This window comes from Cuculus canorus, chromosome 3 (genome assembly GCF_017976375.1).
Source record: "Cuculus canorus isolate bCucCan1 chromosome 3, bCucCan1.pri, whole genome shotgun sequence".
Lineage (NCBI taxonomy): Eukaryota > Metazoa > Chordata > Aves > Cuculiformes > Cuculidae > Cuculus > Cuculus canorus.
The window spans coordinates 14501332-14517968 of NC_071403.1; the positions used below are offsets into that span (position 1 = coordinate 14501332).

A 16637-nucleotide genomic window follows, 5' to 3' on the forward strand; every position below is an offset into this window, starting at 1 on the left:
CCCATGCAGATAAGATGAATCACTATGGGGAGGGACATTTTTCCCTTTAAGGATTACAGAGATGAGCGAGAGTGATTAGCTTCGATATACATACATGACGTTTACATGTCTAAGCTCGCACCTGACTGAGCCTGGTGGGGCAGATTAAAGACCTCACTGACCTGCAGGCTTATCTCTAATCATGCCTGTATCCACTTTAATAAGTTGCACACCTGTAGCTTTAGGAAGTACCAGAATCCATTGATCTCTAAGCAATTAAATAAGAGCATGAAAGAAGGACACCATGTCATGTTCTGTTATCATAAAAACCCAAAAATCTAAATCGGGCAGAAAACATCATTGTATTTAGATAGCATCAGGTAACACTGAGAAGTCCTAGTAGATGTCTTCTCTCCAGAAGAAAAAAAAAACTTATAGTGATATAAAATAGAAAATTTAACTCAGCTTTTACCTGCACAGCTAGAGAGGAAGAGGTATAAAGCTAACTATGTGAAAGGCTGAATATTACTTATCAGTCAAACAATTCCTAAAAATATTGCTAATCTTTTAGATTAAAATGCCCTTTAATATAGTTATAATAGCGATGGATGTGCTAAATATAAGTAACTTATTTGAGGTATAAGTGGGAGAGGAAAGAGACACGTGTTCTTTTAATTTCCAGGGCCTTCAAGGTGCTCCTGGACTGCCTGGTATACCAGGACCCAGTGGACCATCCGTAAGTGTGTGGTGTCACCTATGATCTAATCTGTCCCTGCAGGGGTTGCTGTAGCTACCTAGTAAACTTGATATGCTTACTTTCTTGTCCTTTGTTTTAGCTCTTAGGCAACTAATAAAATCTTACCCACAGTGACTCTAATAAAAGAAACTGTGTTGTGAGTTGATGTTACTTAAAATACTGTCATTGTCTGGGCTCAAAATTTATGTAACTTAAATGAGTTTGGACTTACTAGAGACTCTGTGAGATTGCATGACTTATGATGTGTGAACTTGCAGTTAGTTATATATTTTTACCCAAGCTAGAGGAATACTGTTAGTAACCTAAAAGAAGAAATCTAAATCCAAAAAGAATTTCAACTGGGAATTCTGAAAACTTTTAAAGCTGAAACCAAGTGATTGGTTTGACAGTAAAAACGTTATGAGAATTTGGATTTTTTTTTTAAATTTTGTTTCTACATACTGGATGGATCACATCAATTAGGATGGTTGTTATTCACTCCTAGGTTGCTGACAGTGCTAATGCTTCCCTTCTTTCAAAAATTGTAACACATTGAGGAAGCTTATTGAGGAATATATAAATAGACATGTTATCAGTAAAGCATGATTCTTAGCAGTATCGAGGGATGCCGGTTAAGGTCAGTGCATTTAGTCTGTCAAGGTGAAAAAGCAGCCACAAGTTTTACCCTTCAGAGGGCTTATCGGAAGGACATAAATGTTGTAGCAAACAGAAGAGAAATACCTAAACCTGAAGGTCAACATTTAATTTACCTTCCTAAACTACAAGTTTTAAAAACTAATCTGCAATGCAAAACTACTGTGTTTCACTGTTTCTTAATTACTATAAACCAATACTGTGTTGTGTGCAGGGAGTGACGGGAAGACCTGGACATCCTGGTCCAGCAGGGCCAAAAGGCGAAAAGGTATTCCTTCTTTTTAGTCTTAGTAAATTTCTGTGAAAGGTTTTGCAATCCCATTATGCTCCTGTGTTTTGAGTATTCTTTTCACATGGAGTGCAAACAAGAGTTGATTTCATTTTTCAAATTATTTCATTTTTCAAATTTTATTTGTGTCTTAATACAAGTATTTTCCCCAAGCAATGCTGCACTAATGGACTTGTATTTTCAAGTGTGGTCCTCGTGGTGTATGTAAATTGCAGAGAATGTTCTCCAAGTATGACATTTTACATAAAATTTAGGAAGGTGAAAATGCTTCTGTGTAATAGTGTATGTCTAGTCATTACTTATTCTGCTTCTTATTCTTTTACCAGTATTTTAGTCAAGTAATTTCAAACTTTGAAAGTGCTTCACAAGTACTGAAAGTCATTGAGTATAAGTTATTTTGCAAAAATATTCCTTTTTATGTAATTTATACTGTTGCAACACTGCTTTTTATCAGTGTTTTATGTACGCTTCTATCATGCGCTTGATATCATGTATTATAACTAAGAGGTTGAATTCATTTCTTGGGAATGTCAGATCAGTGAAGTACAGCAGACACAAACTTTGTTTGCTGCAAAATACTTTCTGGGACAAGTTCTCCATTTTGTATGGAAATATACTTTTTTTAAGTCTTTTTCAGCTCTAGGCTGGAATCTTCCAGGCATAGCGTGGCCACTTCAATGTGTGTGATCTTACTAATACTCTACAAAACCTTGACTCTGGTATGAATAAGAAAGTAAACTCTTTCTTTTGAAAAGGTATGAAGTTATTTCAGTATAAAAATTGAGAGCTGTCTCCTTGCAGACCATAATAGCAAAAATTTACCAGACTTACTTCCTTTTTGTTTGACCGAATGAAAAATGCAAGTCTTTGTTAGTTCCGTCTTTACAATTCACACACAGGTGAGAATGAGAAGCCACTGCTCTATAACTAGTGTCTCATCCATCAAAAAGGGCAAAAGTCAGGTGGCTGAAGAGTGATGAAGTAAGCTGAAATATAACCAGAGTAATTTCCTCCTCCTTCCTTCACCAGGGGAACACGTTTGAGAAGTGATTATATCTTATGCTTTCTGAAGTACAGTATGTAGTCCCTCCATGAGGTACTGCAAATCACTCTATGGAGGCTGACAGTTTCCATTAATTAGCAGGACCATTTGGTAATCATCCTAGTATAATTGCAATTAAATGTTTATGTATTTCTGATGGGCTAATTATTGCTGTGGAGCACAGCTTGACTTTTACCACCTTAATCATTTTAAATATGCAGCCTGAGTGTCTCATTGGCATGTGTGTGATAAGATCCAGCAAAGTCAGTGAAAGAATCTGGCAGACTTGTTCCAAATTATTCAGCATTTTTAACTGAATCATATGATGACATTTTGAAAAGATCTTGTTTGCAAGATTTGATGTTGAAACCTTTGTGATTCTGTGATATTTGGAGACCACACCATTTTGCTAGGACAAAAGCTTGTTGGTTTTTTTTTTTTTTTAATATTAGAATGTCAGCAAAACAGACTACACATACAGATAAACACAGATTAATATTTTACAGAAGAAACCAAAATGATATTCATTATATCTTTTAGTAAAGATCTTTATTTTTATTCAATATATTTCTAATTAAAGTGAACTCCTGAAACTATAGGTCTTCTTTATTTACCTGTGAATGCTCAACTGAGGATCATTTGCAAAATGAACATAAAATCATGAAATAAACCTGTATCTGACAGTTGCCTAGAAATTTATATGAACAACTTCTTATTTTCTTTGTCTCCCCCCTGGTGTATATGAGGTGTTTTGCAACCCAAGTTACCGCTATTATTTTACTACACATAAATGCATAAATAACTAAAAAAATAAAAAAACTACTATAAAGTAGTGATTAATAACTGATCAAAAGCTTAGGCAGGACCTGGGCAGGAGCATTTATCCTTGATATTGTTTACTTATACTGACTGTGTCTCTTGTTTATTGTTGTTATGGTAAACATAGCTTGAGTATGGAATAGATCGTGACATCAGCTACTGTAAATGAATTATATCAATCTCTTGCTGTACTAGGGTAGTGAAGGTTCTCCTGGAAGACCTGGACCACCTGGGGCTCCGGTGAGATGTTTTGTTTTACATTTTGAATGCTATATTAGGCACAGTATATCTGTGGGTAAAATATAATGTAATATAAAGAGCTGACTGTCAATGTAACGCATATTAATAATGCAGGAAGAAGACACTGCCCTTTTGGTAAAAGATTTCTGTGTTCCTTTTTTTCCTTGTGATTCATCCCTGAATAAGTTCGCTAAAGCCCTACTAGAAACTTGGTCAAATGAGTTACCTTATTAACATTGAACACAAAGGTAAATTTAGACAGCTTAGATACCTGACATCAAGGAATTCAGGGAACCTATGGAAAGTTTGCAGAGCTCACTAGGCTCGAAATAAACTGGAGTAGTACCTAACACAAAATTAATTCTGGGGGATTAGAATAATAACAAATATTAACATGCATGCTGAAATTTATAAGTTTCTGGTTTTGTAATTCAAGAAAAATTCCCAAGCTGCTTTGGTATGTATCATATATTTTTACTGAAATGTCTGTAATATTTGAAAAATTGATCCAGAACAAAAAAAAGATACCACAGCTTTGCTGAGCTACAGAACTTGACCATGGCAAGAGTTTTCCCTTTATGATTCGTAAACGAGATACTTGTTTTTCATCTTTTAAAGGGTATACCTTACAATGAAAGAAATGGAATGAGCAGCTTATATAAACTCCAGGTATTTGATTTTAATGTTTTGTGGGGTTTATTTTTTTTAAAATGAACACCTAATTTTGGGCAAACTCAACTTTTAAACTTGCTGTTACAGGGCGGTGTGAGTGTTGCGAGTTATCCAGGTCCACCAGGACCTCCAGTAAGTATTAATAGAAATGTAATTTCTAATAGTTTATTAACATGGTAACAGAGGGGTTAGTTGCACGCAGTTTCAATAAGTGGCATGGAATCTGATTTTATATGTGAAAGAGAAAAATAATAATATGATTGGTATGCAGTAAATTATAAATTACGTGATTTTTGTGTGTGTGTGTTTGTCAAACATTTTAGCCCATCTGCAGAGGAGTTTCTTTGATTTAAGTATTTCACCCTAGCAAGTAAGGGATGCAAAAATGGTACATAATTTGGTATTGGACTTTACAACGAAAGCATCTTAGTATCTTAAAATGGCTACCATAATGTTTATAGTTAGTGATAGCATAGCTTTGGTGAAATTGGTGCTGGAAACGAGAAGCTTATGAATTCTGATCTCTGTTCTGTCACTGATTCACTGTGTGTAGCTACAGGGCAGAAGAATGTGTAAACCCAACAGGTGTATTTACAGGTCTCATGTCTTTCTGCACTGCCTGGTGCAGATGCACCACCTTGCAGCTGGACATGGACACTGTTGCTTTGGTTCTGCGGAGCCAAAGATGCTGTCCACTTACTTAAGTCCTTCTTCTTGTTAGCATCATAGGCAAATTCTGCTGTTTAAGATGGCTGTCATTTTGGTAACCACATAAAAGCGTTGTAGCCATCAATGAGGATTTTGTCCCTACATTATGTGCCAGTTGTAGTCACAAACTCGCAGAGTTGTCTTTCTCTGTATCCTGGAGCAGCATAACAAAATCCAAATATTACTAAGATTTTTGTAATGTATTAATCAGCTGAGAAGGCTGGACTTAATACTGATTCTAAATGCCTTACCAGTGTATCCTCATAATGCAGTAATGAAAAAAAAAATTATGTTAGTGTGTAACTGTTTGCTTTTTAAAATGCGTTTCTACTGCTTCGTTTCTTTTCAGGGTCCAAAAGGAGATCCCGGCACAGTGGTATGTATGGATATGTATATAGAGAGAATTCCCCATGTAGTTCAATGCATGATCCTAGTCACAAGTGTGGAAGAGTCCGTTAATATTCTTTAGCAGTACATCTGAAAAAGCCTTTTTAATTGCCAAGCTTGCAAATTTTCCAATTTCTGGTAAATAGTTCTAAATGATAACATAATGAATGGCTGCACATACTAACTGCTTGTGGATTCATCTCTGCTGAGGTGTCCCTGCATACACTTAAGGAGAGAGAATGTGTACTGCAGGAGGTAAGGCTCTTACTTGGTACAGGCTGGTAACAAAAGCAGAAAATACCTGAAGAGCAGTTGGATTGTTCTCAAAGTTACAGAATCACAGAATCACTAGGTTGGAAAAGACCCCTAGGATCATCGAGTCCAACCATTCCTATCAACCACTAAACCATGTCCCTGAGCACCTCGTCTACCCATCTTAAATACCTCCACAGATGATCCAACACCTCTCTGGGCAGCCTCTGCCAGTGCCCAATGACCCTTTCTGTGATAATTTTTTTTCTGATGTCCAGCCTGAACCTCCCCTGCTGGAGCTTGAGGCCATTCCCCCTTGTCCTGTCCCCTGTCACTTGGGAGAAGAGGAAAGCACCCTCCTCTCTACAACCTCCTTTCAGGTAGTTGTAGAGAGCAATAAGGTCTCCCCTCAGCCTCCTCTTCTCCAGGCTAAACAACCCCAGCTCTCTCAGCCGCTCCTCGTAAGACTTGTTCTCCAGCCCCCTCACCAGCTTCGTTGCTCTTCTCTGGACACGCTCCAGAGCCTCAACATCCTTCTTCTGGTGAAGGGCCCAGAACTGAACAGTATTCGAGTTGCGGTCTCACCAGTGCAGAGTCCAGGGGCAGAATAACCTCCCTGGACCTGCTGGTCACGCTGTTTCTGATACAAGCCAAGATGCCATTGGCCTTCTTGGCCACCTGGGCACACTGCTGGCTCATGTTCAGTCAATCGTCAACCAACACCCTCAGGTCCTTCTCCTCCGTGCAGCTTTCTAGCCACTCTTCCCCTGGTCTGTAGCACTGTATAGGGTTGTTGTGCCCCAAGTGCAGGACTTGGCATTTGATCTTGTTAAACCTCATGCTGTTGATCTCAGCCCAGTGGTCCAGCCTGTTCAGATCCCTTTGAAGAGCCTCCCTACCCTCTAGCAGATCAACACTTCTACTTATTTAATTTCAAATTTAATTCCATTAGATTTGAAGCTGATCAGGGAGAAGTGATGGTGTGCTGCATCACGCCAGCAACTAACAACTAGAAGTTGATGTTTTCATTGGAAATGGCACAACAGGTAGTTATAGTATGATCCCATTGCTTCTAGTGAGCAAGGTGAAGATCAGAGGGAGCCACTTATGCCTTTCAACTAAGCTATTTGACATTCAAAAGTAGATCTTTTTAATGGTTTGCTAATTGTTTTTTTAAGCATTGTGTTTTGTCCTTTTCACATGATCTTTCTTTCAAAATCATGCGGAGGGTAGGGACAACTAGTGGAAGAATCTTGAGGACTTGCATAGGCTAGCGTAGGGCTGAATATATCTTTCGGTACCAGCAAGCACGTCATACTCTGAAAGCACCACCTCCCAAACAGAGTTTAGGTGTGGAAATCAGGATCTGCCAAAGATATGAAGTCCAGACAGGAATTTGCTGTGGGTTTTGATTTAACTTAATGTTGCTCAAATACTGGAATTGTTGGCTGTAGTTCAAATATCAGTGGTAAATTATCTGTTGATTTTATTTTAAAAAAGAAAAATAATTACAAGGGCCTCCCCACTCTACTTGTTGAACTGTTTTCTCAAGTGAAGCAGTGTTTTCCATTTTTTCTTTCAAAATTTGAAGACCTACACAGCAACCTAGTCTGTGTGTCCCTTGCTGCAGAGTAAGCTTTGCTGTGATGTGTCTGGAAAGTTGCATGGAATTGCTCGGAGACTGGTTCTCCGACAGTGTATGCTTACATCCCAGGCATGCTTACTCCATCACCTGGAACTGCTTTAGAGCTGACTTTGGCATGCAGGAACAATTGATGAGAGTCTTCTTCATTTCATTCTTCATCAAAATTAAAACTGTTAATCCAAATATTCACACAACCTCTGGGGAGACCTTAATTTGCAGATCAGTAAAACAGGACATAACAAAATCTGTTCACTTAGTAACTAGTTAGCTGTTTTGCTAATCTTAAATTAAATAATCTGCTATTGCTTCCTGTTCAATGTTTCTCTTGTAGAGTACAGAAATTCTAATCTATACAATCCTTTTTAATTTAAAATAAATCAGGGAGACCCTGGACCAATGGGATTACCAGGACTGGAAGGACTTCCAGGGGAAAAGGTAGGACTCTTAAAAGCCATGGCTTCTTACTGGCAACTATCTACAGCTAAATATTTTATGAAACAATCATTTGAATTTTTTGTTAAAGTTAATGTTACTATATTAGCATTTTTTTCTATTTCCTTTTTTATTATTGCTTTATTGTGGATTTAGAACACATAAACAAAATTTCATTTCCTGCAAGTGGAAAATTTTATGTAGGAGGTCTTGTAGTGTTTAGTTTTCTTAACTTGTTAAAATACTACGATATAGTATATACTATATATGACTATATTATTATATTAGAATGTTCCTAAATATGGTCTAGTTCTTGTTCATGAACATCATCTTGTGCTTATCGTCTGTATTTTGTTCTAAGACTTGGGCATAGCTACAGATCCAAAGAGAAGTTTGTACCTGACTCAGTCTAGACCTAATGCGTGCACGACTTACATACAAAAGAAAAGACTCTTTCAGATGAGTGTAGAAATGTAGGAAAGGGTAGAAATACAAGGAGAGACTGATTTCCTGCAGCTCCTGTTGTATTACAGCCTGCTCCATCTGAAGGCAAAGATGAAAATCTCATTCCTTGGGCTATTGCTCTTTATTCAAGTTCCCTCTTTTCTGTTTTGCTTTTCTTGCAGGCTCTACTGCCTGTTTGATGCCACTATGGCACATCCACAACTGTAGTTCAAATCTGCCTTCCAGTGCTAGGAAATATCCTTTCCTTCAGTTGGTGGCATGTTGCAGCTTTTCACTCATTAACTGTGGAGGCTGATATGAGTGTAGAGGAAAGCTTGTAATGAAATGCTAAAATTGTCAAGATTTTGGTATTCATTTCTAAATATGGCAAAGCACACAAAATTTCAGCAGAGAATGGAAAAAACTGAAAACATTATATCAGTGGAAAGACTTTGATTTTTGCCAGTCTTCTAATTTTAGTGACAAAAAAGAAATTTTTTACAACATTAAATATTCAGGTTTATTAATTACATATTATTCAATTACTTTATGCAAAAAATAGTTTGCTGAATCTTATTTTTCATCAAAAAGCAATATCAATGAAAAGTTTTTGTCTTGATATCACTGTACATTACTCCTACTTGTGCAGAGAGTGAGGACTAACATGATCTAAGGTAAGTGTCTGCATTTGATGTTTAAATTACATGACTCTTGCTCTGGAAGACTGCAGTTTACAAGCAGTTAAGGACTAGCCTGGTTTCAAAATGAACAAACACAAGGAGATATTACAGGTCTAAACAAGACAAAGAAGGGACGAGAATTAAATAAAGGGCATAAGCAATGGAGCAGATTGTATAAACAAGCTGAGCGAGTGCTTGGCCCTTTCCCAAATAAAAAAAAAAAATCATTTTCTTAACTAAATTTGGTCAAAATTCCACACTTCTGGTGCAAATAAATGAACTGCAGTCTGCTTGCCAGTCCCAACAGCATAGCGCATGCTGGGTTTTATTTTAGACAGGTACATCTGTGTAGCAGAATGCCTTTTTCCACAGACGGCGTTGGCTGTAATTTCATGGTAATTTCATTAACTGGGTTAGGAACTTTGTGTCATCAGGGTAAAAAGTATCTTCCCTCAGCTGTGCTAACACAGTGGTTTGTGCAGCTGTGCTGTGAATCATATTGCTGAAAGGAAGAAAGCTGCAAGGGAAGTATAGGGAATTTCTAGCTTTGCTGTCACAGCTGGTGCATAAGGAAAACACATCGAGACAAGTTCTGGGTGCAGAATAACCTCAGTAACAGAGTGTAGTGCTCCAGACAAGATGCTTTGCAACAGATCCTCAGCACTCAAGTGTTCCTCACTGAGAGGTGAACTTGGCGTAAGTGACTTCTCTTTGTCTCCAGGGCAAGAGGTTGAGCTGTGGCCTGTAAGCAAACTTCTCCCTGCGGCACAAATCAGACATTTAACTTGTCATTTGTCTAGACTCGGTATAATGGAGTTAAGCGCTTCTAATTACCAACATAATCATTGTGTTACCTGAACACAAATGATGAGAATGAAATAAATCAGCTTTAGGCATAAAAACAGAAAGCAGAAATCCCGGCATCTCCTGGGGCTGCTGGCAAAGCTTTTGAAAGCAGCCCCAGGTAACATAAATTCATCTCACAAAAATATTTTCCTCTTCAGATGACTTTAACTATTTCAGGGATTACCTGACATGATTATAGAAACTAGGAGCCTGATTTTTTTTCTTACATTTTCAACCAATGTAACACTAGGACAGTGTAGTATTACAGACCAGTACATTTCAGCAGTGGATTACAGCAAATCTCATGGTAGTTTTGTCACTGGTGAGCTCCATACAATTTTTGGGTTATAGTCCTCTCAAAAGGAAAGGTGAATTTGTTTCCACTCTAGCACAAAAGCCATTGTTTTGTCTTAAGGCGTAGATGAATGTAGCCATGTGCTAAAGGGAGAAATTTTGTCCTGACTGGACCATGGCACAAGCAAATCAAGGTTGCTTGCAAGTGGATGACTGGGTAGCAGGAAGGTAAAATCTTCTTTGAAAGGTCCATCTTAAACACAGGGATGTTGATATGGTACCCTATCTTAATCTTGGTCATTGTCGTGACCACAAATGCTAATTATTTGGAAAATACAGATAAGTCCAAGACTCTCTCTTTTTTCAAGCAAAAATTTAAGTATTGTATGAAGAATGGCATGGAAATTATGACGTTGTACAGGAGAAGCTAAATAAAAGATTAAAGTTACTTGTTGGAGTCTGTAAAATGAGTCAGTGACAGAGGTAAATATTAGTATTTAGCAGAGCCTGGCTCTCGTCCTCATTTTTAGTACACTGAAAAATCCTTCCTCATGTTTTAATGTGAATCCACAAATAAACATCTGTTTTTACTGTTACCATATAAGTATAGATTTATCTTTTCTTCAGGGTGACCGTGGACCAGCTGGCGCGCCAGGAGTATCAGGGACACCGGTATGTAAATTCATTGAAGAAAACTCAGTCTGTTAGAAGCTGAAAAAAATAGGTTGAGCAAGATGCCGAGCTGTAATCTCAATCACTGTGGAACACCGGTGGTTGGGTGATCCTTTATAGGCAGGTATGAAAATGATGTGTTTTGCCTAAAGAGATTAGAGTTTAATGCCACTGAGGGTTCATGTTAAATGAAGGTTCATATTAAATGACAGCAGGGAATTTGAAGCTGCATAAGCCTAAGGAAGCATATGAGATTCTTCTCATTGACTCAGTTTAATATAGATAAAGTAATTTTTTATGTTCCTGGGCACGCACAAACTTCTGTGCGTCTTTCTTTTATGAAGAAAAATTATGAACATTACTTATTGCAGTCCATGAGGATCTGCATATCGAGTCGATCAAACATTTGCTTTAGGGGAATGCTTTGTCACCTACTTCCATGTGGTATTCAGAGAAGTTTCTGAAAGTCATCCAGAAACTTGTTTTAGGTGAAAGCAAGTGTAACTAATAATAAATTGAAATTATAATTATTCATTTGTGTTCCTAAAGGAAATGAAGACAACTTTTCTTTAGATTGCATTCATAGTTTAATAAAAAAGTTTATCCATATTTCAGGAGGTAATATGGAGTTATTTATATGCAAATACATTTATTATTAAATTTTAACTGCTACAACCCATTCAGGAGCTGTTTTTTAAATTATAAATATGTGTTTCATGAAATAAAGAGAAGGCTGTGTCTATGCACTCCCCTTTCCATTAGCCACTGATTTTACTCCATTTCCTGTGAATTCCAAGAGACAGCATCAGCTTAAATAGCTTAATTCAGCCATGTTCTCCTGAAACAAGGTAAAACTGCACATTTAAGGGAAAAAGAGAAGCATTTTTCTGAGTTTTATAGCCTGTATAAGAGTTTCAGGATTTGTTGCTTTGAAATATAGTTCATGCAGTGGGCGGTTAGGGTGAGCAAAACTGATCATTCCTTGTGTATTTCCCACTGGATATGTTCCAAAATTTATTCTTGTTGCTATCTGTTCTAGATGGATATGAAATATTTAATAAGTGCCCTTCATTACTGGTGGAATTGCATTTGGTTGATTACATTTAATTTCAATAAAATCCACTGAAATAAATAATTTGCTTTGACATTTTATGCTAAGCAGTTTTGAGAGACAATATATGTTAATTGTCTAGAAACAGGTTTTTTAAATAAATCCACATATCTCACTAGAAGACAATTTGTTCTCCTTGTCTGGCATTAGTCCCTAGATTGAATAGTGGACCCTTTTTCCTATTTGGAAATATAAATCTCTCATTTTAGCTTTGACCTTTTGCCAAGTGGGATTATCGTAGAATCATAGAATGGTTTGGGTTGGAAAGGACCTTAAAGCCTATCCAGTTCCAACCCCTCTGCCACGGGCAGGGACACCTCGCACTAGATCAAGCTGCTCAAGGCCACATCCAACCTGGCCTTGAACACTTGTAGGGAGGAGACATGCACAACTTCTCTGGGCAACCTCTGCTTGTGTCTTACGACCCTCATCAGGAAGAATTTCTTCCTAATGTCCAATCTAAATCTTCCCCCTTCCAATTTAAAGCCATTCCCCTCATCCTGTTACTCTATGTCCTTGTAAACAGTCCCTCCCCAGCTTTTCTGTAGGCCCCCTTCAGGTACTGGAAGGCCACTATAAGATCTCCTCAGAGCCTTCTCCAGGCTAAACAACCCCAACTCTCTCAGTTTGTCCTCATAGGAGAGGTACTCCAGCCCTCTGATCAACTTCGTCGCCTCCCCTGGACCTGTTCCAACCGTTCCATGTCTTTCTTACATTGGGGATTCTAGAACTGGATACAGTACTCCAGGTGGGGTCTCAAAAGAGCAGAATAGAGGGACAGAATCCCCTCCTGCGCCCTGCTGGCCACGCTTCTTTTGGATATAGTTGGCCTTCTGGGCTGTGAGCATGCATTGCCAGCTCATGTTGAGCTCAGCAGTGCTCAAGTCCTTTTCCACAGGGCTGCTCTCCATCACTTCATCCCTCATCTTGTGTTGAAACCATGGTTGCCCTGATCCAGGTGTAGGACCTTGCACTTGGCCTTGTTGAACCTCTTGAGGTTCACACAGGCCCACTTCTCCAGCTTGTTTAGGTCCCTCTGGATGACATCCCACCTTTCTGATAAAGCTTGGACTGAGATTCTGCAAGAGTTGTCACCAGTGCCTATTTCTGTATCATGAGTCCTCAGTCTTCTTCTTTGTCAAGTTGTCACTGGCACTGTTGTGTTAGATCCCTCATTTATACAAGTCAGCTGAGGATCTGGTCAAAGGATATCTCCAGGGGATATAGGTTCATGGTTGTAGATCCTTGTCTGGGACTGCATCAGGTCATTAAAAACGAGGCATCATTTAAACAAATAAAGACACTTCAAATCACCATCTAAATTATGACAACAGAAAAGATTTTGAATTGTGACAGGCTGAACATGAAGGGATGAAAAAAATTGCTGAAAAAGAACTTGAGGAAAATTCACAAGGAATATTATGTCAGTAATAAACTCACTTCAAAACAAACAGGGCTAAGAAGTACCTGAGAGGGGAAAAAAAAATCTTGACTTCACATATACAATGATAAACTCTGATCTGAGTATAAGTGCTCAAGAAGGAAATAAATTTTTTGTTAAAGCTCCATGAAGTCATCTCAATATTCAGGAAGGGTAACAAAGACCCAAGTGTGTGAATTATGTTTTACACAAGTGCCAGATTAACATGGCACAAATACTAAAAAAATCTGTTAAAATATTAATTTTTCTGTTTCAAACTGTTTGTTGAGCAGTAGCATGACCGTTCCACTCAAATTTATATCCTCTCTTATTTTTGACCTAAGAGATATTGATGTTTTGCTTCCTAGTAATTTGAATTAGTAATAATTCTCTTTCTGCAGGGAAAGCCAGGATCTCCCGGATCCCCAGGGATGCCAGGGGAACCTGTAAGTACAGATTTGAGTCCTGGACACATGATAATACACAAATATTTCAAATCTTTAATGCAAGTTTTTACATGCAGATCTGTATGTGTGTTCTTCTTTCTTTCTTAGGGTGAAAGAGGACCTATAGGAGATATAGGCTTCCCTGGACCAGAAGGACCACAAGGAAAACCAGTAAGCGATTTTATGCTGAATATATACGTTCTTTATAAAAGAGCGCATCTTAGTTTATCAGAAGTTATGAAAGAAATTATATTACATCTTGCTTTGTGTTGGGCTAGGTAACGTGGAAAACACATGATCTTGCTCAGTATTAACCATCCAGTCAAAAAATCCTGGTATTGTGATGTTTTAATAGTTAATGTTACTGAGATGGTACCTTTAAAGTTTTTATGAGGATCCTTTGGATCCTGTTGACGTAAAGGATCCTCTAGTATTTTGTCAGAGGGAGAATATTAACCCAGATACTCAACACAGACTATAAGGGACGAGATGACAAAATGCATTCTCAGTTTCAGATTAGAGGGGTGTGTTCTTCCTGAGTAAACTTTGTAGCTCTCCTGTGTACAGGCGATGCGATGCTGCAGCTGAAGCATTTGCTATTCGCTTACTGTTTGTTGACTCTGACCTCTTTTAATAAAAGTGTGACAGCAGCGTAGTCAGCACTGTCTGAGCTGGTTTAAAACAACCTTGTTTGTATTCTAGAAACAGTCCAGGTAGCATTGGTCAGAAGTCATTATCTTCCCCCGAAGCTGAGTGTTTTGGGGACAGCATGAGCTGCAGACCATTTCAGTTTGTCAGCATGCCTCCACGTTACGCTTCTGTCTTGAAAGTAGAGCCAATTTCTGTAACTTCAGCAGAAAGTTGTCCCAAGGTGCCTCATCTATGACAAACTTCACTTTACAGCATTGAAAAGGAAGGAAGTATTCCTGGTGTCTTTGCTCATGCAAATCCTTTCTCACTCAGAGGAACAGCAGTGCATGTGGCGCATGTGCAGATTCATTTATATCCTGGTAAATTAAACAGTAAATTAAACAGAGCATTTATCTTGCAGTGTTATCGAGTGTTGTGCAATCGTTAGTGCCCTCTCTGGCATTATTTCAGCCGATACCAACTAGCACCCCCTGAGACGATGCCACATCCCAGTTTGGGGAATAATGTGCGCCTGGGGCTGTTTACGGGAGATTATATGGATGAGACCACCGCCTTTGGGGAAGGAAGGGTGTTTAGCTCAGGAGGCTGAAGCTGTGCTGTGCCACAGATCCTAAGGACCAAAGTATGGAACTGGCCACTCACTCTTCAGGTGTAACCTGTGCTACAGCAGAGGGCTAATAGGGCTAATAGCTAGAATAAGAAAATTCCCTTCTGTGGTTGCATAACGACTAGGTGGGACTGGAGAAGTGCACCTACAGGTCCATATTCCATATGCTTGTAGAATTCTCATGTAATTTACCATTTAAAGTTGTGTGCTTATTGAAGCTGTTGCACATCTTGATGCTGAAGAATTTTATATTTTTCTCTGCGCTGCTCTCAGCTCAAATGTAATGTGCTTGTAGTTCAGCGCAGCTCCAAGCTCTCATTTCACATGCTTCAGAACGATTTGTGAGTATTTCAATATTTTAACCACACAAACCACTGCAACTTCAGAATATGTACTGTTACCAGCACTAAACTTTGAGCTTTATCCTTTATAATTTTTTTAAATGCTTATGCATCACCATAATTACTGAAAATGTGTTTGTTTTTCTTGTAGGGAATCAATGGAAAAGATGGATTGCCAGGTCCTCCGGTAGGAAAATGTGATTTTGCAAATTACTGTATTTTATGTTTCACAGATACTATAGCTTCTAATCCTAGGCAGTTACTTTCAGTTCTGCTAACAGGTGAATATCTAACACAGCTTTTAACTGATTATTTGTCTTTTTTCAAAAACAATTTTTCAGGGTGCTGTGGGGAGACCAGGAGACCGAGGGCCCAAAGGAGAACGTGTAAGTCCCTTGTTTTAATAACTTTTTTTCCTTTTACTGAGCATCTAAGCACCTCATTAGCATATATTTTGCAGGCAAAACTAAGGAATTAATTTTCTGTGAACTTCAAGCAGTCTCTTAGACAACTAAGAGATTTAATCCTAAACCCGACTTGGAGCAATTAGACTTCAATTGGCTTCTGCATTTAGAGGAAAAACACATTTTATAGACTTTCTAACACAGTTGACCTGGGCAGTGTAAATTGGTCCATAGGATGAAAATTTAGAAAGCAGCTAATCCCATTGTGATGCTGTCAGACTTTACAAGAGCTATAAAGCTTTTGTGGGAGCTTTGTATGTCACAAACACAAATCATGTTTTATATAAAACAATCTTGTTAACACTTAGGCAGTAGGAATGCAAGTGTAATACATTACTGCTTGCCAAAATGTTTAGACAGTTCTGTTCGTTGTAATAAGGTCATGGTGGACAGGAATCATTATGGGAGGTCATGATAATTTTGCAATAATAAAGAGAAAAAGAAAATCCTAGTGCATACCCTGCTTCTGTTATAACTTATTAAAGCCCTCATGTCCTAAATACAAGTGATACAACGTTATTTGGTGAATCAGAAAATCACCTACCAGTGTAATCTGGAAAAGGAAATGCTGCTTTATGACACTGAGGAGGCATGAGCTTTTCACCATTATTACCATAATTGTCCCTTACAGGAATTAACCATTTGCAATGTTCTATTCCTGCCCTTAAGAGTACAAATAAAATATAAGAACTGTCTTATTGTACCATCTGTTGTGTACTGCATTGCATTGCTCAGCCTTGACATTCTCACTGACAACCTGTTTGACTGCCCTGCAAACAGCGCTGTACCCATACAACCAGAGAAGA

General features: G+C 38.2%; 1 protein-coding gene across 1 annotated transcript in view; it reads left to right on the forward strand.

Moving 5' to 3' along the window:
- COL19A1 (collagen type XIX alpha 1 chain) overlaps positions 1 to 16637 on the forward strand; it is a 203633-nt gene that overhangs the window by 162443 nt on the left and 24553 nt on the right. The window contains exons 34-45 of the mRNA XM_054062421.1: positions 662 to 715; positions 1584 to 1637; positions 3715 to 3759; positions 4378 to 4428; positions 4519 to 4563; positions 5489 to 5515; positions 7805 to 7858; positions 10747 to 10791; positions 13724 to 13768; positions 13877 to 13939; positions 15519 to 15554; positions 15709 to 15753. Of these exons, the coding sequence (XP_053918396.1) occupies positions 662 to 715; positions 1584 to 1637; positions 3715 to 3759; positions 4378 to 4428; positions 4519 to 4563; positions 5489 to 5515; positions 7805 to 7858; positions 10747 to 10791; positions 13724 to 13768; positions 13877 to 13939; positions 15519 to 15554; positions 15709 to 15753 (564 nt within the window). The remainder of the gene's footprint in view (positions 1 to 661; positions 716 to 1583; positions 1638 to 3714; positions 3760 to 4377; positions 4429 to 4518; positions 4564 to 5488; positions 5516 to 7804; positions 7859 to 10746; positions 10792 to 13723; positions 13769 to 13876; positions 13940 to 15518; positions 15555 to 15708; positions 15754 to 16637) is intronic.